Below are 27956 nucleotides of genomic sequence, written 5' to 3' on the forward strand. Positions count from 1 at the left end.
AAACAAACGTCACATGTCAAAATAAAAAATATGGCTAATTTTGATTGTTCAATTGTTTTACAAGTTTGTTTTGGACACGTGATTTTAATTGTTCTCTTTAATGACACGTGGTTTGCGCAATGTTTACATTTTACTACTGTAATGTCCCTTTAAAAACGTGTAGTTAAATAATTTGGGAATTTGGGTTCTACTTGGACGTGAACTCGCCAAGTCTACTAATTTTAATTTGACATTTAATTAATAGTTTTTATAGCACAAAATAAAGAAAAAACAATATGGGAGTCAGCTTCAACAATAGGACTTTGAACGCTTCATTCAGTTTGCTGACAGCGCTTACAGACGATCTCCAAATAGTCCAGGGGATGCCTTACGTGTTTATAGCAGAGGGCGTACTCATCATCACCATAAACTTCGGACTCGTACTTTTTATTGCGCTACGTAAAAACGTTCGTAAAAACCCCAAAAACATTATCCTGGCAAGCCTCTTCTCAAGTCATTGTTTTGTTGGCATGTTGTGTTGCTCGTTGCCAAGCAACCATCATCACAACGAGGCCGTTAAAGGACCATCTATTGATTACGGGAGTGCTATCATGCTGGCATCTTTTTGCAATCTAATGTTGGTGACTTTAGATCGATTCTTGGCAATACAATTCCCAATGTTGTACAGTCGTTTAACAACACATATGCTGATCTTAGCATTATTCATCGTTTGGTTGATTCCTGTAATGTTCTTACTGGCAACTCTGGCAATTCAATTATCACGGCTAGCCTTTGTGATTATCACTTTTTCTTCCATGGTCATTTTACTACTTAACAATATACTCATATATGGTATAGCTAAGAAACAAGTCAAAAACATTAAGAGCGTTTTGATTCAAACTACAGACAGGAAAAATACAAATAAAATAAATAGACAGTCAGCCAGTCACCATCGCGCGTTTTTCATCTGTGCAGCTATGGTTTTATCCTATATTATAGCTTGGTTACCAGCCACCATTTATGTGCTCTACGATTCGCTTGTCGAGGAGAACAAAGTCAGTAATGTGTATTTGAATTTGATTGTGTTTCTGGCGTTTGCGAATAGTATCTCTGATCCGATTATTTATACGTGGTTTAACAGAAAGTTGAAAAAGAAATTGAAACAATTTGTACAAGAGGGTAGAGGACGTGCGCAAACACAGATGAGCTTTTTGGAAAACTCTTAAGAGAGAGCAGATGTATTCGTTCTTAAGCTATGGGTGTCCACTGAAAATAATAGCTTCGTTCTTAAGCTGGATGCCCACTGAAAAAAAAAAGTTCATCGCAAACATCTGTTGCGGCCAAAAAAATAAATCCAGATACATAATCCAGATACTAAATTACGCCATCACGGAAACTGCTGGCAGTCGAATGAAACGATAGACGTTTTAATTCTAATACACGCAGCAGTAAACAATTTTCGATTTGAATATTTTTTGACACTACCAAAATAAAAAAACCGATCCTTAAATAGTTAAAATTGTTTTTAAATGGATTATACCTAAATAAATACATATTAAAACAAAGAAAATTCATTAAACGCCAGGTATTTCTTTATTTTTAGATAAGTGTTCCCTTTAAGACAACTGTTTCATATCATGACAGTGTCTTCCTATTGTTTTATTGTGCCTAATAAAATTCAGTTTCTATAAGAGTCATTTTTGGGAGGTTCTGTCTACATTCACCAAACCATGGAAATTTATAATGCAATACCTGTATTTTTGTCTTGATCAATTTGTCAACTCAAACCATGACCCATTGATAATCTACAGCCATTCCATGAATCCAATAAACCAAGAAGTGTGTATAGTGAGTTGGCATCAAACAATCATAACATCATTTTTTTATTCATTATCTCTTAAATTATTTTTTCTATAAAAAGAAAAAAACAAAATAATGATCAGGTAGAAGATATCAGAAGATTTTTTTTCATTAAAATTTCTTACAAAAAATTGTTTATTAGGAATAACGACTTTCACTTCCGATAGACCTTTTCAGAAATTACGTCACGAACATCACTTGCCTCGTTTTGCCATGGTGATTAACTCCCAGTGGATTTTATCAAAACGACTTCCTATTCATAAAAAAATAATTTGATGTCTCAAGAGACATAATCACCATGGTATTTGTTTGAATACGAGGCAAGTGATGTTCGTGACGTAATTCATGAAAAAGGTCTATTACCCTCTTATAATTCAAAATTTCCCTCATTCTGAAATTTTGCTGCGTTTTTTGTAATGTTTGCTATTTAAGAACACTACAATGAATGAATATCAACTGAGAGTAAAAATAAAATGTATTCTTGATTAAAGTACATTAGAACGTAACAGGCAATCTTAGTATCAAAATCAAATAAGAATGTTTGTTTTTGGGAAACTCTGGAGAAATAAGAGTTGGTATGGGTAGAATTGTTCAAATCGTGATAGGCCAGTGAAATAACTGAGATAAAGGAGGGACGAAACGTACATTTCTTATAAAATAACTATCAAAAAATATTTATTATAAAGTTCCTATAAATTCGAAATTAAACAAAATTTAAAAATATGCGATCACGTGGGCAATAATGAGAAGTTATAGGTAAAAGCCTTAATAATAATAACAAAAAAAGTTGCGTGAAATTTATAAACTTACAATATGAAATCGACCTAGAAAAGATCACTGACAGCTCTTTGTTAGGTGTTAAAAACACATACAGTAATTATATCTCTCTCAGAGTAAGTTCGTATTTTTATGTGTCCTAGAATCAGATTTAATATTAAAGTAAGAATTGATGAAATTTTGAAATAATGTTAACAAGCAACATGGTGAATGGACCTACCTGTTGATCAAAAAATTTTCCAAGAAAAAATTACTTCAGCCACATTTTAGGGTGCCTTGCACTCTATCTTTCTGCCAAAAATCAGGAAAAACTAATGAAGCAATTTTGCACAAAGTCCAAAAAACCTTATTTTTAGGTAGTTTTTGGCCCAAATTTGCCCCCCAAATTTTTTTTCAAAAATCGGGCTCTGTCACTTTTTAGGCATTGCTATTTTGTATCATTGTGCAAAAAATTAAAAAAAACTAATGAGCCAATCCCGAGAAAAGCTGCTAACAGGAAAATGGTAAAAGGGAATTTCCCCAAAAGACGAAAATCCATATTTTACGACGAAAAAAAATTTTCCGAGAAAAATTACTTCAGCCACATTTTAGGGTACCTTGCAATTTATCTTTCTGCCAAAAATCAGGAAAAACTAATGAAGCAATTTTGCACCAAGTCCAAAAACCTTATTTTTAGGTAGTTTTTGGCCCAAATTTGCGAAAATCCGTATTTGACGACGAAAAAAAATTTTCGAGAAAAATTACTTCAGCCACATTTTAGGACACCTTGCACTCTATCTTTCTGCCAAAAATCAGGAAAAACTAATGAAGCAATTTTGCACAAAGTCCAAAAAACCTTACTTTTAGGTAGTTTTTGACCCAAATTTGGTAATGGTAATAAGAACATTTTTGAAAAATTAATTAGCGCCCCCCTGTTATTAGGTACCCGAGAGTACTTCAATGAGACTTTCTGATGAGAAATCTAAATCATTGCAGGTCAAGATAAAGAATCAAATTTTAAAGATTTAAAAGGCCATTAATTTAAGTAATCTCTCTAACAAAAATACCTATAAAGAATAACTTTCTAAATCCGTTTTGAATATTGCATTAATATTTGATTTCATATCCAAGCATTGTACCAAAAGTTCCGGTGAACGTGTTTCATTGAATTTCTTGTGGAGTTCTGCATACTGTTTTATCAACCATGATAAATCTTTGATATCATCAGCATCAAAATCTTGTAACAGGCTCAGTGCTTCACTGAAATCATGTTTTTGGAATTTGACGAAAGAGAAAATAGTTGATAATAGTGAATCCAAATACAACGATTCATCGTAAAGTTTTTCAACAGCATCAAAGTTTCCAAGAGCTAAATTTATCAATGCTTTAGTAGAAATTAACTCGCTGTATGCACTTTCGTCAACAAGATATTTGATCCCATTTGATATTTGATCACAAACCATTAGAGCATCAGTGTATTTACCTTTCTTATACAAAAAGAAAGCTTTATAATTTAGAAAATTGTAATGTCCATTAGGTGCTATTGAATCGTACCTCTTATCAATGTAATCTTCAAATTCTTTAAACACATTCTCTGCTTCATCAAATCTTTTTTGAAACAATAAATTGTTACTTTTTACTTGAAAATATTTGATAACATCATCGTTATTGTCTAAGTCTTTAACGTTTAGTGTCTTTAAAAGCTCTTTCGTAGCTACATGATTGTTAGCATCTCTGGCCATTTCTAATAGAATTTGGGGAGAATCAACTTTATTTTTCGATGCTTTTTCAAATAATGTAGATTTTATTTTCGAGGCTACTTTAAGCATTCTACATCTTTGGTACAGCTCAGCTTGAGCCAATTTCCAATTGTATATTTCATCATGACCAACCTCCAGTTCCTTATTATAATCCTTTTCAAATTGTTTTAGTGTTGGGATAACTTGATCTTTAATGATATCATCTGAAAAAGTATTTAGGCAACAACGTATGTAAACTTTATAAGAAGTCACCATTTCAATGAAGAATCCAAGTTCATTCGACTCTTTATACTTTTTAGTAAAGAGGCCAACGTAAGAACTTGACATCAGACGTAGACCATGCATATCCATTCTTCTATCTGCAATCAATGACAATTCAGATAACCAGATCTCATTTAAGAAATCAGTGTGATGGTTGTCGATAAAGTGATTTTGCATTACATAAACAACATGGGCATACCATAAATCTTCATCATCATAATACATTGTAAGGTTTTATAAATCTTTCTTTTTAAAGCTAAAAATCCCAGCAATTGTATCCATCACAAGTTTTTTGGGACATTCATCTTCAACTAAATTCTGTTCTTCAACACAATATCTTAACATTTTTTGAACAAGGGCATGAATTTCCAAAAATCCATTTCTTTCATTAACCAGAGAATATTGACCGAGTAATTGAACAATTTCTTCAACATCAATTTCATCAATATTATCCAAATAAGTGAACGTTTTTTTATTGATTCTCTTATTATCCATGTAACCCATCATTGTTAAAACTAAAATAGCATTTTTAGATTCCTCTTTTATCTTGTGAAATGCCATATCCCAAACTGTCAACAAAGTTTTATCGTAGTCTGAAAATGACTTTATTTTCATGCTTAAAACACTTTTGCGGCAAGCTTCAAATTGCTCAATATAAGATGGGACAGCAATTTTTAACTTACGTATATAACATATTGCTTGATGTAAAGCTAAAGGGTAACATTGTAGATGACCAACTAGAGTTGAAATATCTTCAGCAGAAGCATGATGAATTTGACCTTCCAAAAATCCAACAGATTCATATTCCTCAAAACAAGGAACTTTTATATTGGTGACAGCAAGATCCTCCCAATCAGTCAATTGTGATGTCATAAGTAATGATAATTTGTCCTTGACATGACGAAGGAAACTCTTAAAATCTTTAGATGATAAGTTTGTAACATCATCTAATACAATCAAAGTCTTTTCCTCAACTTTGCAAACTTTTGATAACAATAACTTGACCAATATTTCAGTCGAAGGATCTTTTGGAAGATATTGACCTAATCCAAAATAGCGGATGATTTCATCCATTGTTTTATTGAGATTATCGGCAGCTATCCAAAAGACTTTTTGGTACTCATCTTTGTATAACTGTGTGAATTTGGCAACAGTCTGTGTTTTTCCAACACCTCCCAACCCAGTCAAAACGACTCTTTGATTTGAATCAAGTTCTGAGTGAATATTTTTGATAAGTTCCTTACGACCATAGAAAACGGAGACAGGATCGTATATGTTCCAATGTTCCACTATGGAAAATAAAAGTAATTGGTTTGATACCGATGTCGTTGAATTGCATAAAAAAAATAAAAATCATCTGTAGTGAATTCACATCATAATGTGTTTAGATAAAGTGGAAAATAGCAAAATTGAAAAAAATAAGCAACTCAATTATGCCGGCAAAACTCTTCATAGAGAATTTGATATAGTATAAATTAAAACCTGTATGATCCCTGGATTGAATTGACTCATCTTTGATTTCCAAATTCTTCATTCTATCTTCCAAAGCTGAAAAAGGATTTTGAAAGTATGGCGTGTTATTGGAAATCATTATAATCTCTATTGTTTTTGGATCAATATTTTGTTTATCAATTGAAAATGAGACGAAAAGGAATTTCTTTTTGTTAAGTTTAACCAATTGATTGATTCATAATAGTTTGATTATATGAAGAATTCTTTTTATGTAAAAAGATTCTAGTTCAATGTATGTAAAACACATATAATATCAGCTCAGATTGACTTAAATCAACTTTTTTATTTTTGAATCCCTCAATTTCATCGTCACGAGCAAAAACCCTGCGCAGGCATAAAACAAAGCATAAATTATCATTGAAGAAATATTTCAAAATCAAACCTTTAAGTTGATTTTTATCAGCTTTTTCATCTTTGACATTCTTTACTTCATCGCTCAAATCTGAAATCACAAAAAAATGAAAGAAATTAGCAGCTTATCCCTTTAAAATAAATACTTACTTATCATTGAAGAAATATTTCAAAATCAAACCTTTAAGTTGATTTTTATCAGCTTTTTCATCTTTGACATTCTTTACTTCATTGCTCAAATCTGAAATTACAAAACAAAAGAAATTAGCTGCTTACCAGTGGATACCCCTTAAAACCTACAACAACTAAAAGATACTCCATTTATCCTGATAGAGAAAACATTAAGGGCTGAAACTTTTCCTAGTGAATCTAGGCTACCTATGAATTTCTCCCCTTTTTATAAAGCTGCTATGAAAAATGTTATTGCTTCGTGAAAAATGTGATTTTAGCTATTTTTACCCCTTAAAACCTACAAAATGGTTTTCTTGAATGACTTTTTATAAAATAGTTCTTTTGGTCTCAAATTTTGAACAGCGATTCACTGCAAAGTTACTAATGCTATAATTAGATCATTGGTACCTAAATATTTTCAAAACTGTACGTTAAAATCAAATCACACCTTAAAACTTACAAACATTGACCCCTTGCTCACAACTTACTGAAACGATGAAATTGTAATTCAGGTGCTGAACCGTGATTAATTGATCAAATACATGCTAAAACCGATTCCCAAAACAATACTTGTATATTTCAATATTTCATGCCCATAATGCAATTGCACCTGTTTTTTTTTGTCAAAAAAAGGTTCGAAGGGTTAAAAATTTTATTCCCTTCATTTTTGACGTATGTTACTAATGTTTTTCTAAATCTTTATCAAATTTGTGACGTTTCGGTATGCAAGATGACCATGTTTCGAGAAAGTCGATTTTTAGATTTCATTTGCCACTACCATAACTTTAAAATAGAACTTTGAGGGACTTGCAATTTCTTTGGGGTGTAACCATGAAGAAAAACATGATTTTTTCGTACCTACCATAAGTATAGGTACCTAAAAAGTAGAGGTATTATGACCTTAAATTCATTTGTGTAATCTCTAGGTCCGAAAGACTTGATTCTTTGAAGGGATTTTTGATAACATTTTCAATAACTTCGAATTTTACGACACTTTGCGATGGTTAAAATTCTTGAAAATAGGTATTTTATGAAAGTATCTATATTAGAGTTTGTAAAAAAATGAATAGTAGCAATATTAAATTAAGTTTGGGGGTTAAGAGAACCCAAAACCCAACTTTGTAGATTTTTAGGGGTATATGGTTTTAAGGGGTATCCACTGGTATCCCTTTAAAATAAACTATTACTATATCATAGGTGAAGAATTATTATTTCAAAATCAAACCTTTCAGTTCATTTTTATCAGCTTTTTCATCTTTGACATTCTTTACTTGATCGCTCAAATCTGAAATTACAAAAAAAATAATAAAAGAAATTAGCTGCTTATCCCTTTAAAATAAAGTATTATTACTTATGATAAATGAAGAAAATATGTTTTCGAAATCAAATCTTTGAGTTCATTTTTATCAGCTTTATCATCTTTGACATTCTTAACTTCATCGCTCAAGACTGAAATCATAAAAGAATAAAAGAAATTAGCTGCTTACCCCTTTAAAATAAAGAAATTATATATGATAGATCAGAAATATGTTATAGCGGAGCTGGATAACGCACATTTAAAAATCCTTGTTCTATCTCTGTCCCTGACAAATTTGATAAGAAATTTAACTTTTTTAATTAAAACTCGTGAAATTTGGATTTCCTCTTAGCCAATGATTCTGCTGCTGCATTTATCGTTCACGATTAAAAATTTTTAATTATCAAGAGGATCTGTAAAACATTGGTGAATGACAATTAAAAAAAATGAAAAACATTGTTTTCATTAGTAAAGTTGTAAGAAATTTCTTCTCTAAGATTATAAATAGTACTTTTTCATTTGAAATACCGCGCTATACCGTACTACCGTGGTGCCTCACTTTCTAACTGATATTTTCAGATAGTCGGTATGTCTGATTATGGAAAAAAATTCAAGTCAATTGAAACAATATTTGTCAAAATATTTACATCCGAAATTTTTAAAGAGAAATCATGAAAGCTTCTCAAATTCATAATACACGCTGGTAAAAATAGATTTCATTTACAAAAGGAAGCTTTTGGGGTATCTTCTACAAATATGTGACCCTCCAAACGATTTGGAGTACATTAAAAACGAGACCGGTCTTGGTGCGGTCGTGCTTGTGCCGCTTTCGGACTGGTTAATTGTGCGATTAAATATTGAAAAAAGCGGCCAGAAGACCGCACAGTACCGTATGGCCCGTGCGTACAAAACGCCGACTAAAGCGGACGATGGTGCGGTCCCCGTCGACTAAAGCGGACGATGGTGCGGTCCCCGCCGTTTCTATGTATGCTGTATGCTGTTTGTTATGCCGGCAAACGTTTCGAACGGCAAAATTTCCGCACCATGACTGCACTGAATACCGCACTTATTCAAATGGTGCTCTTTAGTGACCGATCGAGTGCGTTTGAATGGATTTTTAAAAATTATTTTTGGATGATTTCTGGCCGCACGGTAAATCGTTTCGCCGCTTTTTTGCCGCACATATTATCGATCCGTCCGCACCAAGACCGGTCTCATTTTTGATGTACTCCAAATCGCTTGGGGGGTCACATATTATTTTGATGAAAAACGGGAACATCATAGCAAAATATGTGCAAACGTACTGCATAAATACTTTGTCTGCTTCATTTTTCTTATAAAAACAGAACACTCAAGGGGACAGAGATGGATTTCTATTATCAACAGTTTACAATAGAAAAGACAAAGAAGCAATCCGCTAAGGAATTCTCGTCCTTCATCCAGCTCCGCTATAACATTTCCCTGGATAGATGAAGAAAATTTTTTTTTAAAATCAAACCTTTCTGTTCATTTTTATCAGCTTTTTCATATTTGACATTATTTACTTCATCGCTCAAATCTGAAATTACAAATTAGATGAAAATAGAAACACAAGGTATCAAAAAGTCCAAAAATTCGTTATTATTGTTATGGGAAGTATAAAACTTCTGCAAGCCGATAGAATTTGCCTGGTGAAAAATTTTGCTCGTTTAAAACAAACGATTCAGTGTCAAGCAATTAATATCAAAATTCAAGAGAATACCTTGCACATCCTTTTTATCAGTGCTGATTACTTGAATTTTCTGCTGCAAGTTTTGTATATCCTTAGCATTGTCATTGGTATCTTTCATTAAATTTCCAAGCATCGTATGAATCAAGGAATTATGTTTATCCAAAGAACACTTTTCCAAATCATAAAACTTCTGCATATCCTTGTACTGAAGTCCAAATAGAATGTTCTCAATTCGACTCAAAAATGTTTTGAACGTTGGCAAGTCTGGAATGTCGGTAACAGCTCCATGCTTTAATTCGTTTCGAAGTTTTCTGACCAAATAAAGATAAGCTCCAATAGATTGGTCACCTGGACTAACATTCTTGATATCCCAGCCTCCATTAGGTTTAAAACCAACAACAGTTCTTAAGACAGCAATGAGTAAGGTGATGTCCCAATCTTCAGGGTTTGAAAGTTGGTTTTGAGGACAAAGTGTGTTCCATTGATCAGATTTTAGCACTTTGTGAAGCTTATTACCTGAAACATAAGAAAACTGAGGTTGAGTATGTATCTGAATTGAGAGGAAACAATGTCATTCATGGCTAAAAAGTGAGCAATACTATTATTGTAATCAATAACACAGATGCACTTCCTATCTTGGAGTCACCCTTGAATAAAAAAGTAGGTATTTTCATCTGGTGGCTGTTGGTAGAGCAGGGAGTGAGGGAGTCTCTCCCCTTTTCTATCTGCGGTAGACCTGTGAAGTCCCACACCTTCTCTCAGCCCCAAGCTATCTACCTCATTGATCAGATTACCCAATCTAAGCAACTCATTTGCTGAGTTGGCAGTGACCGGGGATGAATCTCACATCCCTTAGATTGTACAGCGAATACTCTACCAAGCCATGTTTAATATTAATCTAAACCTATATTCCATTATTACGTTAAGGTTTCCTGATACAACTCAAGTTCACTTACGTTTATCTTGTTTGCATTGCAATAATCGCTGATACAAAGCTGATGGATTTGTTGGCAGACCATGGTAAGATGCATCATTATGAGAATTGTAAAGAACATCTATAAGTGCCTCTTTAATGCAATATTCCAAAGCGAGATTGACTCGAATCCAATACTCGCTTTGTAGAATGTGCAGAGGTGTACTCATGATGTTCTACAAGAAACACTTCGCTGATGAGGTCTATAAGGGAAAATCGAAACCAGATATTGCTTCTGAAGAAAAAAATTTTAAGAAAAGCTGGACTAACAGAGGGTTTCTTTTAAAACTTTATGGTCCTTAGGTTGCACGCCTGACGGAAGCGGGAGACTGGGGAGACTTCAGCCTCCCAACTTTTGAGCAAATGAGATTTTTTTATTACATTCCTATTGATTTTTATCTCATTTTCAGCCTTCAGCCTCCCCACTTTTACGTTTGTTCCGCAGGGACTGCCTTGGAGTTTAATACTGGCAGAAGATATGATTTCCTTACGCTTACAATGTTGGTTTTTCTCCTTTTGTAGCAAAGTGGCATGATGCATGATGGAATAATTCAATCATCTCTCATATTTTTGTCCATAAAACATCATTGTTCTATTTTGTTCAATTTTTGTATTTGTTCTTTTATTTTTGCTAAAAAATAGAATAATTGTATTAGAATTGTCAGGACAAGTTTATATTGAAGTATATTGATTTGACTTTTATTTCAAGAAAACAAACTTTTTCAAATTGAGTCCTTTTTCCTTGAAAAATACACAATACAGATTCCAATATTGGTTAACAAAATACCAGATACTTTTTCTTCTTTTTTTTCTTTGGGGGGGGGGGGGGGGTTGAAAAAATCTAACAAAAATTTCAATTTTTATACTTTTCTTGAGAAATACACAAAATAGATTCAATTTGAACATATTTTCTTAGGGAATATAGAATCAAGACTTTAGAAAATTAGAATAAACATATTTTTATTGAGGAATGCAAAGATCATATTCACTTTCAGCCCCGGGGGTGGAGAAAATTATAAAAAGGTCTCGCTAAGGGTAGAAAGTTTTTTGAAAATCGAACAAAATGTTTCAAAATTTGTTCTCTCCAAGGGTCAGTTATGGCAGTTCCTGTCCCCACATAACCAACATTCTCCAACCCTAGTATCCTAGTTGGTTTTAAGCACAGTTTTTCCTTTAGAAGTACGTTATAATAATCCGGCACCCTTCAATTCACTTGGAAATTTCTATCTTTGGAAAGTAGCCTAATAACAATAATGTGAAAACATTACCCTCCAGAGACACAAAATTTTTTACTCTGAATACATTTTTTTAATGAATTCACAATTCTGATACACATCAACTTGTTTCATTTAATTTCCTTAATAAATACAACATAAATTTCAATGTCCATAAATTTTCCTTGTGAAATACACAATAAAGATGTTCAATATGGACACATTTTTCTAGGCAAAAAGATTTCATCGCAAACACTTTTTCCTTGAGAAAAACTTAATTTAAAATTGAAAACATTTTCCTTAAGAAATACATTATAAACAGATTTCAAGTTGAGCACATTGTCTTTGATAATTACTTTATATATAAAGACTTCATTATGAAAGCAATTCTTTGTGAAATATATACATCACATAAGTATTCAATATGAAAACGTATTTACTACGAAAATATTTTCCTTGATACATACACAACGCAGACTTCAATTTGAATATTTTTTCCCTAAATAAGTACATGAAACACTCATGTACTTTGAAAACGTTTTGCTTGATAGATAAAAAGTGAACAATTCAACGAGATAAAAATAAAATAGATTTTAAATTGACTACCTTTTCCTTGAAAATAAAAAATACTGACTTTATTCAATACTGATAAAAAACAACAAATTTAAACAACAAATATTTCATTTTTTATACTTTTTTCTTGAGAAATACACATTTTTAGTAAGATAATATTTTAATCTCAAGAGAAAAAATTCTAAAACAAGTCTCTCTAAAGTAAGGAATTTTTTTCAAAAATTGAGGTAAATGTTTCAAAAATGCCTCTCTAAGGGTCACTTTTACACTAAAACTCAGTCTCTATAAGAGTCATTTTTGGGAGGTTCTTTCTACATTCATCAAACCATGAAAATTTATAATGCAATACCTGTATTTTTGTCTTGATCAATTTGTCAAATCAGACCATGACAAACAAAAATTCCTTACATTGATGATCTACAGTCATTCCATTAATCCAATAAAACAAGAAGTATGTACAGTGAGTTGGTATCAAACAATCATAACATAATTTTTTTATTCATTATCTCTTAAATTATTTTTTCTGTAAAAAGAAGAAAACAAAATAATAATCAGGCAGAAGATATTATCAGAATCCAACCATGACAGAATCAAAATATTTCTTACAAAGAATTGTTTATTAGGAAATGACTCTACTTCCAATAGACCTTTTCAGAAATTAAATCACGAACATCACTTGCCTCATTTTGTCAAGTGATTAACTCCCAGTGGATTTTATTAAAACTACTTCCTACTCATAAAAGAATCATTTAATGCCTCAAAAGACATAATCACCATGGTAATTGATTAAATACGGGCAAGTGATGTTCGTGACGTAATTTATGAAAAGGTCTATTACCCTTATAATTCAAAATTTTCTTCATTCTGAAATTTTGCTGGGTTTTTTGAAATGTCTACTCTATTAAGAACACTAAAACGAATGAATATCAACTGAGAGTAAAAAGAAAATGTTTTCTTGATTAATATACATTAGAACGTAACAGGCAATCGTAGTATAAAAATCAAATAAGAATATTTGTTTTTGGGAAACTCTGGAGAAATGAATCTAGCTCCATTATTTTATTTTATTTTTCAAAATTTTCCATGTTTTCACTAAGAGATTTTGTTAAGTTTCAAAAAAGAACCATGAAACTTATTTAGAATTTCCTTCCTTGGGAGTTGGTATGGGTAGAATCGTTCAAATCGTGAATAGGCCGGTGAAATAACTGAGATAAAGGAGGGACAAAAAGTACACTTCTTATAAAATAACTATCAAAAAATATTTATTATAAAGTTCCTATAAATTCAAATTTAAACAAATATTAAAAATATGCAATCACGTGGGCAATAATAAAAAATTATACGTACCAGCCTTATTGATAATAACAAAAAAAAGGTGCGTGAATTCATCAACCTACATTATGAAGTCGACTTAGTTGCATTTGTGTTCTGCATCTTTCAGTTTAGTGTCCAAAAAAAGCAAACTCATTCTACTAGAACCATCTTTCATATATAAACTCACTTTCCCATACGTCAATCGTTTCACAAATTTAATTTTTTACTATGAGATAAGCATTGTTGAGTTACAGTTGCATAAAGAGACAAACAAAAAAATATTCATAATTTCACTACTTTCACAACAAAAGGTTCAAAAATTATACTACAAGTAACAAAGAAAAGTTCGCTGACAGCTCTCTGTCAGGTGTTAAAAACACATACAGTAATTATATCTCTCTCAGATACCAGATTTAATCTGTATTAAAGCAGAGGAATGTAAAGAGATGGAAAAACAGCTTTTCTGATTACTCAAAGTTCAAAGTTCAACGATCAATTCTATTGAAAATTCTATTGTAAAAACGTTGATTAGGTCATTAAATGAAAGTCCAGAAAAGACGGCTCGCAATACAAATCGGACGGTTTCTACATGATTTGACGATAAAAATGAAAATTTGTTTTTCTTTTTTTGCCGATTACTAGTTCAATTTTTAAGAATAAGGAGCAATATTTTTACCAATGTATAGCAAAAGAAATTCTTAACGCAATGATATTAAATTGGTTCTTGTAAAACTGTCAAAAGTCGAGTAAAATCAAGATGAAGTTATAATTTTCTCGAGCTCTAGCTTTCCATATTATGGTGCGGTCATGATGCGGTTATATCAGTAGAATCGCTAGGAAATTCTGAGCAAGAAGATATAGGCACCTTTTCGTATAGGAGAGGTGTACCCAAAAAGTTTGCGCATAATTAGGCTTGAAACAAAAGAATTTTGTCACAACACGCTAATTATGCAGGTTTTTTATAGCGACAACAAAAGAAACCTATTTACTCGACATAAACTCCCTTAAGGGCAAGAGACCTGGTATATGACAAGCCGTTTTTACATTGTTTTCAAGAAGCTGTTTTTCCATCTCTTTACATTCCTCTGATTAAAGAAAGAATTGAAAAAAAAATTCAAAAAGCACCTACTCTCGGGTACCTAATAGCCGGGGGGGGGGGGGGTTTCGGAATAAGCGGGGGAGGGGGGATGGAATAAAAATGTCCTGGGTGGAAAATTTTCGATAAGGAGGCTAATACAGAAGAATTAGGGCAAAAGAGGGAACTTTCAAAAATGTTCCCAAAAATCAATGAGTGGGAATTCCCACGGGTGGGAATAAGAATATCCTGGGTGGAAAATTTTTGAAAAATTAACTAGCGGCCCCCTCCCCCCGGCTATTAGGTACCCGAGGTACTTCAATGAGACTTTCTGATGAGACATAGTGCGGAAAGGGGTCTGATCCCCCCTTCTTAAATGATCCCCCTCTTCTTGGCATCCCCCCCCCAACCTTTAAAAATGCCTATCCCCCAAGGGTTTCGGGCTAAATTTTTTATGGTAAAAAGGGAAGGGAAACAGTAAAGAAAAATTAAGTCTGGCAAATGTAATACCACTTTTTAGTGAAAATAAATAACTTCCTTTCACGCAGACCAAATTTCATAACAGTGCTGGAAAATAATCTACAATATATGTAAACCCCCCCCTTCTTAAACGATCCCCCCTCCTTGATATCCCCCCCCTTTTTAGTGAAAATTTCTGATCCTCCCCTTCTTCACTTTTTTGGAAGGTGTCATCCCCCCTTAAGAAAGGGGGGGGGTCCGAACTATGTGAGAAATCTAAATCATTGCAGGTCGAGATAAAAGATCAAATTTTAAAGATTTAAAAGGCCATTAATATAAGTAATCTCTCTAACAAAATACCTATAAAGAATAACTTTCTAAATCCGTTTTGAATATTGCATTGATATTTGATTTCATATCCAAGCATCGTTCCAAAAGTTCCGGTGAACGTGTTTCATTGAATTTCTTGTGGAGTTCTGCATACCATTTTATCAACCATGATAAATTTTTGATATTATCAGCATCAAAATCTTGTAACAGGTTTAATGATTCACTGAAATCATGTTTTTGGAATTTGACGAAAGAGAAAATAGTTGATAATAGTGAATCCAAATACAATGATTCGTCGTGAAGTTTGTCAACAGCATCAAAGTTTCCAAGAGCTAAATTTATCAATGCTTTAGTAGAAATTAACCTGCGGTCTGCACTTTCGTCAACAATATATTTGATCCCATTTGATATTTGATCACAAACCATTAGAGCATCAGTGTATTTACCTTTCTTATACAAAAAGAAAGCTTTATAATTTAGAAAATTGAAATGGTCAATAGGTGCTATGCAATCGTACATCTTATCAATGTAATCTTCAAATTCTTTAAAAACATTCTCTGCTTCATCAAATCTCTTTTGAAACAATAAATTGTTACTTTTTACTTTAAAATATTTGATAACATCAGTGGGATTGTCAAAGTCTTTAACGTTTAGTGTCTTTAAAAGCTCTTCCGTAGGTACATGATCGTCAGCAATTTTGGCCATTTTTAATATAATTCGGGGAGAGTAAACTTTCTTTTTCAATACTTTTTCAATAAATGTAGACCTTATTTTCGAGGCTACTTCAACCATTCTACATCTTTGGTACAGCTCAGCCTGAGTCAATTTCCAATCGTATAGTTGTTCATGATCGACCTCCAGTTCTTTGTTATATTCATTTTCAAATTGTATTACTGTTGGGATAACTTGATCTTTAATGATATCATCTGAAAAAGTATCTACGCAACAATGTATGTAAATTGTATAAGAATTCACCATTTCAATAAATTGTCCAAATTCTTTCGACTCTTTGTACTTTTTAGTGAGGAGGTCAACCGAAGAACTTGATATCAAACGTAGGCCACGGTCATCCATTCTTCTATCTGAAATCAATGACAATTCAGATAACCCAATTTTATTTAAGAAATCAGTTTGATGGTTGTCGATAAAGTGATTTTGCATTAAATAAACAACATGGGCATACCATAAATCTTCATCATCATAATACATTGCAAGGTTTTTTAAATCTTCCTTTTTAAAGCTATAAATCTTTTCAATTGTATCCATCACAAGTTTTTTGGGACATTCATCTTCAACTAAATTCTGTTCTTCAACACAATATCTTACCATTTTTTGAACAAGGGCATGAATTTCCAAAAATCCATTTCTTTCATTAACCAGAGAATATTGACCGAGTAAATAAACAATTTCATCTACATCAATTTCATCAATATTATCCAAATAAGTGAAAGTTTTTTTATTGATTCTCTTATTATCCATGTAACCCATCATACTTAAAACTAAAATAGCATTTTTCGATTCCTCATTTATCTTGTGAAATGCCATATCCCAAACTGTCAACAATGTTTTATCATAGTCTGAAAATGACTTTATTTTCATGCTTAAAACACTTTTGCGGCAAGCTTCAAATTGCTCAATATAAGATGGGACAGTAATTTTCAACTTACGTATATAACATATTGCTTGATGTAAAGCTAAAGGGTAACATTGTAGATGGCCAACTAGAGTTGAAATATCTTCGGCAGAAGCATCAAGGATTTGACCTTCCAAAAATCCAACAGATTCATATTCCTCAAAGCAAGGAACTCTTATATTGGTGACTGCAAGATCCTCCCAATCAGTCAATTGTGATGTCATAAGTAATGATAATTTGTGCTTGTCATGACGAAGTAAACTTTTAAAATCTTTAGATGATAAGTTTGTAACATCATCTAATATAATCAAAGTCTTTTCCTCAACTTTGCAAACTTTTGATAACAATAACTTGACCAACATTTCAGTCGAAGGATCTTTTGGAAGATATTGACCAAATCCAAAATAGCGGATGATTTCGTCCATTGTTTTATTGAGATTGTCAGCAGCTATCCAAAAGACTTTTTGGTACTCATCTTTGTATAACTGTGTGAATTTGGCAACAGTCTGTGTTTTTCCAACACCTCCCAACCCAGTCAAAACGACTCTTTGATTTGAATCAAGTGCTGAGTGAATATTTTTGATAAGTTCCTTACGACCATAGAAAACGGAGACAGGATCGTATATGTTCCAATGTTCCACTATGGAAAATAAAAGTAATTGGTTTGATACCGATGTCGTTGAATTGCATAAAAACAAGTGATACTTTTATGGACCTACCTGGTTATGAATATAACACATATAATTGATATATACGTGAGCATGACCGTCAAAAAATCATTCAGAACACAAATAGTGACAACCTATTAAAATTAGTTGTTTGTGTTTCTTATAAAAAAACGTTTAGAAACCAAAATTTCATGATCGTGAAATATTCTTTCATACTCAAGACTTCGTGAGCAAAAAAACATCTTTCTCATTAAAGAATTGAGTAATTTGACTAAGAACATTGATGTATGCTTATTAATAGGGATTCTTATAGATAAACATGCGTTTTTTTAGCCAACAAAATCCTTTTGCCAAAATCTGCTTGAGCCATCTTTTACCTATTTTCATGCAAAAAATCTGAAAAAATTAATGATCCAATTTTTCACAAAGTCTAAAAAAAACCCGTTTTTTTAGCCGTTTTTTGGCCCAAATTTGCCCCAAAATTGTTTTTTTCGAAAATCGGGCTCAGTCACATTTTGGCCACTACCATTTTGCACCTTTGTACCAAAAATCAAAAGATTCCTATGATTCAATCCTGAGAAAAGTTGGTAACAGACGAACAAACGGACGGACGGACTAACACAGGTTAATTTATAGGACCTCCACCCCACAGGGGTAGGTCCAAAAATTTAAAATCATCTGTAATGAATTCACATCTTAATGTGTTTATATAAAGTGGAAAATGGCAAAATTGAAAAAAATAAGCAACTCAAATATGCTGGCAAAAACCTTCATAGAGAATTCAAGATAGTATAATAGTAAGTCAAAACCTGTATCATCCCTGGACTGAATTGACTCATCTTTGATTTCCAAGTTCTTCATTCTATCTTCCAAAGCTGAAAAAGGATTTTGAAAGTATGGCTTGTTATTGGACAGTATTATAATATCTATTGTTTTTGGATCAATATTTGGTTTATCAATTTAAAATGAGACGAAAAGGAATTTCTTTTTGTTAAGTTTTACCAATTGATTGATTCATAATAGTTTGATTACTCTTAGGTTCCAAATAAACGGGGGGGGGGGGGGGGGGGGGGGGGGGGGGGGGTGGAATGGAAACGGGGGGTTTTTTTCTAGATTTTAATAAACGGGGGGACCTAATTGCCGGGGGGTTGGAAATTGTACTTCTGAAACCCAAAAATAAGCTAAAAATAGGCTAGAATCAGGCTATTTAGAGCAAAATAAGGGGCCTTCTCTTTGACAGCTGAAAATATTCTTAAACGGGGGGGGTCCTAATAAGGTCCGGGGGGTTGGAAAATTTTCGAAAAATTAACAAGCGGGGGGGGGAGGGTCGTTTATTTGGAACCTAAGAGTAATGAAGAATTCTTTTTATGTAAAAAAATTCTAGTTCAATGTATGTAAAACACATATAATATCAGCTCAGATTGACTTAAATCAACTTTTTGGTCAGCCTAAGCTGAGCATTCAAATAGGTAAAATTTTCTTCCACCATAAGACGGCAAAAAAAAAATTCCGATTTTCCGATCTCACTTTGATTTCTAAACTTTCTTCCGATCGGGTTAACTTTTTGGGTACTTTTAGCGTGCGTTGTTTTTACAGATCATAATGTAGTTTCAAGATGGCGGATCAAGCGATGTCGATAGTCAGATGTGATAAGTCAGTGTTGTACCAAAGTATTTCCAGTGTAAATCTGTTGCAAGCTTCAATTTCTGTCATTTATTTTTTTAACTAGGCAAATCAAACACATGATTTTCATCAAGGGGATTCTTTTTCTACATCCTTTGAAGGTTTAAAGCCGTTTGCTCAAGTTTTTGTTTATGTTGAATTTTCTGATACTTTTTACAGTATTGCTGCTTTTTAATAGTTTTTACAATAAAAACATATTTTTCTTGTTTGCCTCTAGGGGGATTGATGGTGTTATAATGTTATTGGAATTTGATAAAGTTTACAAAAGTACAGCTACTGTATAAATTTGATAACTGAATGCAATCGTGCTTTTTTGGACTTGGACGTGTTTGTGATATAGGCGAATCGCAAAAAACTGTTTGGTTCCCGTCATTTCTACTTTAAAAAGTGGGAGTCATTTGGCCGGTCAGTCGAAAATATTTTACTGTTAAGAAGCAGCTATACATCTTGTTGAAAGGGAATTCGTGTGGACTGATCCGAATTTTAAAATTGAGAAACCGTGGATAAACTGGTGTTTTCGGTTTACTCTCCATTAGCATGCGGCTCTCTACTTCGATTTGAAAACTTTTAAACACAGAGCGTGCAGAGGTCGACAGTGGAAATCCAGCAAAGCAGCGGAAAAGCTTTCCGACTCTCCAGCTCTACCTGCTGACCGTAAATCAGATGACGGGAACCAAATGATGACATCACATCTCCTATTATTGGACTTGCAAAATTATGACAAATGGTCTTTGGAATTTGATCATTTATATTAATATTAATATATACAGTTCTTGTTGAAATTGATCAGACTATTTTTCACGCAGTTCCGGACGCAGATTGTGTTTTTCTAACCTTTTCTAACCTTGGCGCACATTTTGACTGAATGATGAATGGAATGAATGGCGATAACAGTTTAATAGATATCTCTTATCAGACTTGCAGAAAGCGGGCTGCCGTCAAGTTACACAACATGCACACTCTGGTCACAACTTGCACAGCCATAACAAACAGATCAATCTGGTCTTTATTTAACATTGTTAAATATTTCCTTTCCAGAAGGAAATATTTGTTAAAACGGCAATTTTTCTCCTTCTCCTTCTCCTTCTTCAAGTCTAACGCCGGTTTTGGTCAATTTCGTGAGTTTGTACATGAGTCTCTTTTTAAATCAAGCTCCGGTGGTAAAAACAGTATGATGTTCTTTTTTCGAGGCGGAAGACGTCATTTTTTCAAGACACGTCGTAGGAAATATGCGTACGGTGGTCTATTCTCCTTGCCGATCGGAAAACGTCGCCCGGTTCGAAAGCGTATTGTTGATCGGACCATACTGCTTTTTAACAGTCATAGCAAAGATGGAGGCAAAAAATAGACAACAAATGTTGCTCTTTCGCTATTTTTCTTTGGTTTTTATGATTTCATGAGTTGAATTGGATCATGTTTTTTGTACGATTGGCTGGATTTGATGTTTCGTTTACATACTCTTGGTGTGAGAGATACAATCTTTTATCTTGATGGTCTTGGAAAAACAGGACATTTTGTCAACTTTCATGTTTCACAACAAGCTAACTTCATGCCTGTATATTTACCTAAAGTGATATTGTGGATAAATCTGACCATGTTATACCTGAGAAAAAATACTTGCGACATCAAAAAAGTTTGAACTCACTTTTATGGTATGCACCACCCAGTGCGCAATGGTCAGATGGCGATATGGTTGGTGATGAACTATGATTAAGCTAGCTTTGAGCTAAAAATTTAAACATGGAGCAAAATTGACTGGTTAATGATTGAATTTCCCTTGGTGTTTTTATCTACAACAATGAATTAACTGGTTAGTGACAGTTGGTGAAAACTCTTTTTGTGGTGAAAATTCTGTTGCGGTTCACAGAACTGTAATTTCACTTTCATTAACTTTTTAAGCTGGTATAACCGGAACACCTTGGTCAATATGAAGAATGTTAACTCTTAAAATTTTGATTGTATTGAATATGGAATTAAACAATTGGAATCATTGTCTTGAACTTGGTACTTGGAGATTTTCTTCCCCATGCATTTATAATGTGGAAAACTTTGGTCGTGGAGATTTTTTCCCCGTGCATTTAATATGTGGAAAACTTTGGTTGTGAATTTGTAGATTGTTTTCCACGTGCGTTTTAAAGGCAAAAGGTTGAAACTTTTGTTATAAATTTGGAGATTTCTTACATGTGCATTTAAACAATGGAAAAGTTTTGCTATGAATTTATTTTCTTCAATACGCGTTGAAAACGTGGAAAACTTTATAAATTTGGAGATTTCTTACACGTACATTTAAAAGATGGAAAACATTTGTTATGAATATATATTTTCTTCAATGTGCGTTTAAAAACTTGACATTTTCTTCCACATATGAATTTAAAAAATGAAGAAAACTTGTTCTCAAATGACAATTTTTTCAAGTGATTTCCTGGCCTGGCATGACAACTTTTTTCCTTTTTGTCATTCTTTCATTTCAGATATTTCCCCTTTTTGGCTAATATTTCTGGCAATAAGCGCTTAAATAAAATAATATAATTATGCACTATCCCAAGGCCTTTTGATGTGGTCAATAACACAACACTCTACTCAGCAGGTGCGACGCCGGGTGACGGCTAGTATAATACTAAAATCCAACTAAAGTCCACCTACTCTCGGGTACCTAGTAGCCGGGGAGATTGGAATAAGGGGGGGGAGTTGGAAAAATCTCAAAACTTAATAAGCGGGGGGGGGGGGGGTTGGAATAAAAATGTCCTGGGTTCTCAAATTTTTTAAAAGGAGGCTAATAAACCTTTTTTCAAAGAGGCCACCCTGTTGAATAATTATGTAGTCCAGCAGAAAAACAAATCGTCGCATCAAAATAAGAAAGCCTTAAGTCCATTTTTGTAGTTTTGAGAAAATCAAGTTTAAAGGTTTGAAATGGCTGCCATTTTTGACCATGTTGGGCTAGCTAGCTGCTTTTTTGATATGAATATAAATGAAGAAAGATCTTTCAAGTTCTAAAGTATCAACATTGTCACTTATACCATTGCGGAGATATGAATGCTTCTTCATAGCATGTTTTTCGAGAATGGACTTAAACCTTTTTTTCTATGTAAATTTCCTTGATTAAAACTGAAAATTTGAAAAATTTCCAGTGAAAAAGTGTCTTAACTCCAAAATGGACTTAAGACTTTCTTGCTTTAAACTTTCTTAACTTTTTTGAACTCTTTAACTAAAACCTTAATCTAAAAGGTCCTAAAGTCCAACTAAAATGACAATGGACTTAAGACTTTCTTAACTTGAGAAAATTTCAAAAATAAAAATTCTTATTTTTCAAAAAACTTAAAATTAGGCCACTTTAGGTTGGTTTTTGATGGATTTAAGCCAAAAATTCGATAAAAAATGGGGTGTAAAGCATCGGTATGGTCATAACTCAATTTTTGAAAAAATGGACTTAAGGCTTTCTTATTTTGATGCGACGAAATGATAAAACCATGCATAATGTATACAATATACATGATACAGTAATTATGCATGGCTCTATCATTGTTTTTATGGCTGGAATACAAAATTATTCAACAGTGACGTCCTCTTTGAAAAAAGTCTATACAGCAGAATTGGGACAAAAAAGGGAACTTTCAAAAACATTTTCCCAAAAATTGATAAGCGGGGGGGGGGGTTGGAATAAGAATGTTGAGAGTGGTAAATCTTCAAAAAATAAATTAGCGGGGGAGGGGGGCGGCTATTAGGTACCCGAGAGTAACAAAAATTAAAGGTTGTCTAGCCAATTTGGTTACTGCATTGTTATATTTTCAGTCGAGTTCAGCTTGGATATACTCCGTAATCCGTAGGTTTGAACCTTCGTCATCTTAGGAATAATCCTGCAAATATTAGCAATTACATAAACGAATTTAGAAATTCTTGGGGACTTGTGTTGCTTGATGTTATCTGAGATAAAGCACTTTGAAATCTTTTGAGGACATCAATAATTATTTTATCATTTGTAAAGGAAATATTTATCCGCATCTTTGCGGCTCTTGTTTTAAAGTTTAAAAAACACTGCCAGTGCTTGGCACAGAAGAGAGGACTCCCAGTTGAAATTAATTGCTACACCACTGCCCTGTTGAATTTATTTATTATGGTTGTGTGTTTATTCCGCCAAGGCGGTAAATCATTCGCCCAAATTCATAGACCAATCAAAAGCGAGTTTAAAGCAAAAGGGGGGGGGGAAATAAGCTCCCACGCATAGTTATGAATTTTAAGTTTTGCTTTCGATTATCATTTGCGACCAGCAAAGTCTTCAAGATGGTTGTGTGCATGTTGTGTAACTTGACGGTACTAAACTACAAAATTTATTTACCCAGACTGGAGGGGCCATCCATATAGTACATACACAGTGAAGGGGGGAGAGGGGGTTTAGCAAAAGCGTACATCTATTGTTTAAACAAAGTCATTTCTATTGTTCTCTGCATACAAGGGGGAGGAGGTGTCAAATATTTGGAAAATCTTTGCGTACGTACTATATGGACAATGCTAAAGAGAAGTATACTTTGAGCTTCTCGTCGGGGGGGGGGGGGGTTTGGAGAAGCTCTCAGGCTTGTTTTACATCAACAATTTTAAATCAAGTTATCAAATGTTTCACATTTTGTACATTATTAAACATATTTAGTCTACTCTGTTTCAGTGCATCTCTTACATCTGTTAACCCACTTCTTAAAGCTATCTAGCTAAGCTCAAGTGGCTGACCTTCCAGCCTCGGCTGGTTTATTTATTTTTGAATACCTAAATTTCATCGTCACGAGCAAAAACCCTGCGCAGGCATAAAACAAAGCATAAATTATCATTGAAGAAATATTTCAAAATCAAACCTTTAAGCTGATTTTTATCAGCTTTTTCATCTTTGACATTCTTTACTTCATTGGTCAAATCTGAAATTACAAAATAAAAGAATTAGCTGCTTACCAGTGGATACCCCTTAAAACCTACAACAACAAAAAGATACCCAATTTATCCTGATAGAGAAAACATTAAGGGCTGAAACTTTTCCTAGTGAGTCTAGGCTACATATGAATTTCTCCCCTTTTTATAAAGCTGTTATGATAAATTTTATTGCTTCGTGAAAAATGTGATTTTAGCTATTTTTACCCCGCCTTAAAACCTACAAAATGGTTTTCTTGAATGACTTTTTATAAAATAGTCCTTTTGGTCTCAAATTTTGAACAGCGATTCACTGCAAAGTTACTAATGCTATAATTAGATCATTGGTACCTAAATATTTTCAAAACTGTACGTTCAAATCAAATCACACCTTAAAACTTACAATCATTGACCCCTTGCTCACAACTTACTGAAACGATGAAATTGTAATTCAGGTGCTGAACCGTGATTAATTGATCAAATACATGCTATAAACCGATTCCCAAAACAATACTTGTATATTTCAATATTTCATGCCCATAATGCAATTGCGCCTGTTTTTTTTGTCAAAAAAAGGTTTGAAGGGTTAAAACTTTTATTCCCTTCATTTTTGACGTATGTTACTAATGTTTTTCTAAATCTTTATCAAATTTGTGACGTTTCGGTATGCAAGATGACCATGTTTCGAGAAAGTCGATTTTTAGATTTTATTGGCCACTGCCATAACTTTAAAATAGAACTTTGAGGGACTTGCAATTTTTTTTGGGTGTAACCATGGAGAAAAACATGATTTTTTCGTACCTACCATAAGTATAGGTACCTAAAAAGTATAGGTTTTATGACCTTAAATTCATTTGTGTAATCTCTAGGTCCGAAAGACTTGATTCTTTGAAGGGATTTTTGATAACATTTTCAATAACTTCGAATTTTACGACACTTTGCGATAGTTAAAATTCTTGAAAATAGGTATTTTAAGAAAGTATCTATATTAGAGATTGTAAAAAAATGAATAGTAACAATATTAAATTAAGTTTGGTGGTTAAGAGAACCCAAAACCAAACTTTGTAGATTTTTAGGGGTATATGGTTTTAAGGGGTATCCACTGGTATCCCTTTAAAATAAAGTATTACTATATGATAGATGAAGAATTATTATTTCAAAATCAAACCTTTAAGTTCATTTTTATCAGCTTTTTCATCTTTGACATTCTTTACTTAATCGCTCAAATCAGAAATTACAAAAAAATAAAAGAAATTAGCTACTTACCCCTTTAAAACAAAGTATAAATTATCATCCAAGAAATATTTCAAAATCAAACCTTTAAGTTCATTTTTATCAGCTTTTTCATCTTTAACATTCTTTACTTCATCGCTCAAATCTGAAATTACGAAATAAAAAACATTAGCCGCCGATCCCTTTAAAATAAAGTATTACTATATGATAGATGAAGAATTATTATCCGACACGCGTAAATAGCGACATTTGATTGGCTTCTTTGCTGTCCAATATTTTCGAATATATAGCTTCCATGGAGGCTACATATTTCAAAAATTGACGTCACACAACGAGTTCAATGACAATTGAGCATCTTCTTTTTGACGTTACGTCACAAAATAAAAATAAGACTTTTGAATAAAAAACTACCAAGAAACCAGATTTACGAGCTTATAAATTGGAATTATGTTTGAAAACGAGAAATGTTTTAGCGATAAACGGATAATAAACCATTTATTTGGACGCAGTCTCATCCAATATGAAAAGTATTGGGCTACGAGAAAAGATATTTTTGCATATTGGATTCGACCTTGTCCAATAACTGCTTAATATAATTTCAAAATCAAACCTTTAAGTTCATTTTTATCAGCTTTTTCATCTTTGATATTATTTACTTCATCGCTCAAATCTGAAATTACAAATTAGATGAAAATAGAAACTCAAGGTATCAAAAAGTCCAAAAATTCGTTATTATTCCCGTATAAAACTTCTGCAAGCCGATAGATTTTGCCTGGTGAAAAATTTTGCTCGTTTAAAACAAACGATTCAGTGTCAAGGTATTAATATCAAAATTCAAGAGAATACCTTGCACATCATTTTTATCAGCCTTTGAGGTTGCCTGCTGATTGATATTTTGCTGTAAGTTTTGTATATCCTTAGTATTGTCATTGGTATCTTTCATTAAATTTCCAATCATCGCATGAATCAAGGAATTATGTTTATCCAAAGAACACTTTTCCAAATCATAAAACTTCTGCATGTCCTTGTACTGGAGTCCCAATAGAATATCCTCTATTCGACTCCAAAATGTTTTGAAAGTTAGCAAATCTGAAATGTCGGTAACAGCTCCATGCTTTAATTCGTTTCGAAGTTTTCTGACCAAATAAAGATAAGCTCCAATAGATTGGTCACCTGGACTAAGATTCTTGATATCCCAGCCTCCTATAGGTTTAAGACCAACAACAGTTCGTAGGACAGCAATGAGTAAGGTAATGTCCCAATCTTCAGGGTTTGAAAGTTGGTTTTGAGGACAAAGTGTGTTCCATTGATCAGATTTTAGCACTTTGTGAAGCCTATTTCCTGAAGGATAAGAAAACTGAGGTTGAGTATGGATCTGAATTGAGAGGAAACAATGTCATGTCATGGCTAGAAAGTGAACAATACTATTATTGTAATCAATAACCCAGATGCACTTCCTGTCTTGGAGTCACCCTTGAATAAAAAAGTAGGTATTTTCACATGGTGGCTGTTGGTAGAGCAGGGAGTGAGGGAGTCTCTCCCCTTTACTATCTGCGGTAGACCTGTGAAGTCGCATGCTGAGGTGGAGCACCACACCTACTCTCAGCTCCAAGCTATCTACCTCATAGATCAGATTACCCAATCTAAGCAACTCATTTTCTGAGTTGGCAGTGACCGGGGATGGATCTCACATCCCTTAGATTGTACAGCGAATACTCTACCAAGCCACTTTTAATATTAATCTAAACCTATATTCCATTATTACGTTAAGGTTTCCTGATACAACTCAAGTTCACTTACGTTTATCTTGTTTGCATTGCAATAATCGCTGATACAAAGCTGATGGATTTGTTGGCAGACCATGGTAAGATGCATCATTATGAGAATTGTAAAGAACATCTATAAGTGCCTCTTTAATGCAATATTCCAAAGCGAGATTGACTCGAATCCAATACTCGCTTTGTAGAATGTACAGAGGTGTACTCATGATGTTCTAAAAGAAACACTTTGCTGATGAGGTCTATAAGGGAAAATCGAAACCAGATATTGCTTCTGAAGAAAAAAAATATTAAGAAAAGCACAGGGTTTCTTTAAAAATTACATGGTCCTTGGGTTGCACGCCTGACAGAAGCGGGGAGACTTCAGAGACTTCTCATTTTCAGCCTTGAGGCTCCCCACTTTTACGGTTGTTCCGCAGGAACTACCTTGGAGTTTAATACTGGCAGGAATATGATTTCCTTACGCTTACAATGT

The 27956-nt window shown here is 33.2% G+C and overlaps 4 protein-coding genes across 4 annotated transcripts in view; 1 reads left to right on the forward strand and 3 right to left on the reverse strand.

The window, feature by feature from the left end:
• Positions 1-1892, reverse strand: part of LOC136815344 (exocyst complex component 7-like) — a 42067-nt gene extending 40175 nt beyond the window's left edge. The window contains exon 1 of the mRNA XM_067071785.1: positions 1732-1892. The gene's annotated coding sequence lies outside the window, so the exon portion shown is untranslated. The remainder of the gene's footprint in view (positions 1-1731) is intronic.
• On the forward strand, positions 250-1545 carry LOC136815318 (histamine H2 receptor-like). Its single transcript, XM_067071758.1, has one exon. The coding sequence runs from the start codon at positions 276-278 to the stop codon at positions 1203-1205; it is 930 nt and encodes a 309-aa protein (XP_066927859.1). The 5' UTR covers positions 250-275; the 3' UTR covers positions 1206-1545.
• A 2958-nt stretch (positions 1893-4850) lies between the features above and the next one.
• Positions 4851-27714, reverse strand: LOC136815345 (uncharacterized). Its single transcript, XM_067071787.1, has 5 exons — positions 27504-27714; positions 26550-27044; positions 6511-6570; positions 6099-6164; positions 4851-5905 (listed from the first exon to the last, which is right to left on the reverse strand). The coding sequence occupies exons 1-5, from the start codon at positions 27688-27690 to the stop codon at positions 4851-4853; spliced, it is 1863 nt and encodes a 620-aa protein (XP_066927888.1). The 5' UTR covers positions 27691-27714.
• On the reverse strand, positions 15627-25694 carry LOC136815319 (uncharacterized). Its single transcript, XM_067071759.1, has 3 exons — positions 25639-25694; positions 18707-18772; positions 15627-17869 (listed from the first exon to the last, which is right to left on the reverse strand). The coding sequence occupies exons 2-3, from the start codon at positions 18756-18758 to the stop codon at positions 15627-15629; spliced, it is 2295 nt and encodes a 764-aa protein (XP_066927860.1). The 5' UTR covers positions 18759-18772; positions 25639-25694.
• Positions 27715-27956: the final 242 nt, after the last annotated feature.

The sequence above is a fragment of the Clytia hemisphaerica genome, unplaced genomic scaffold, assembly GCF_902728285.1.
Source record: "Clytia hemisphaerica strain Z4C2 unplaced genomic scaffold, Clytia hemisphaerica genome assembly, whole genome shotgun sequence".
Taxonomy (NCBI): Eukaryota; Metazoa; Cnidaria; class Hydrozoa; order Leptothecata; family Clytiidae; genus Clytia; species Clytia hemisphaerica.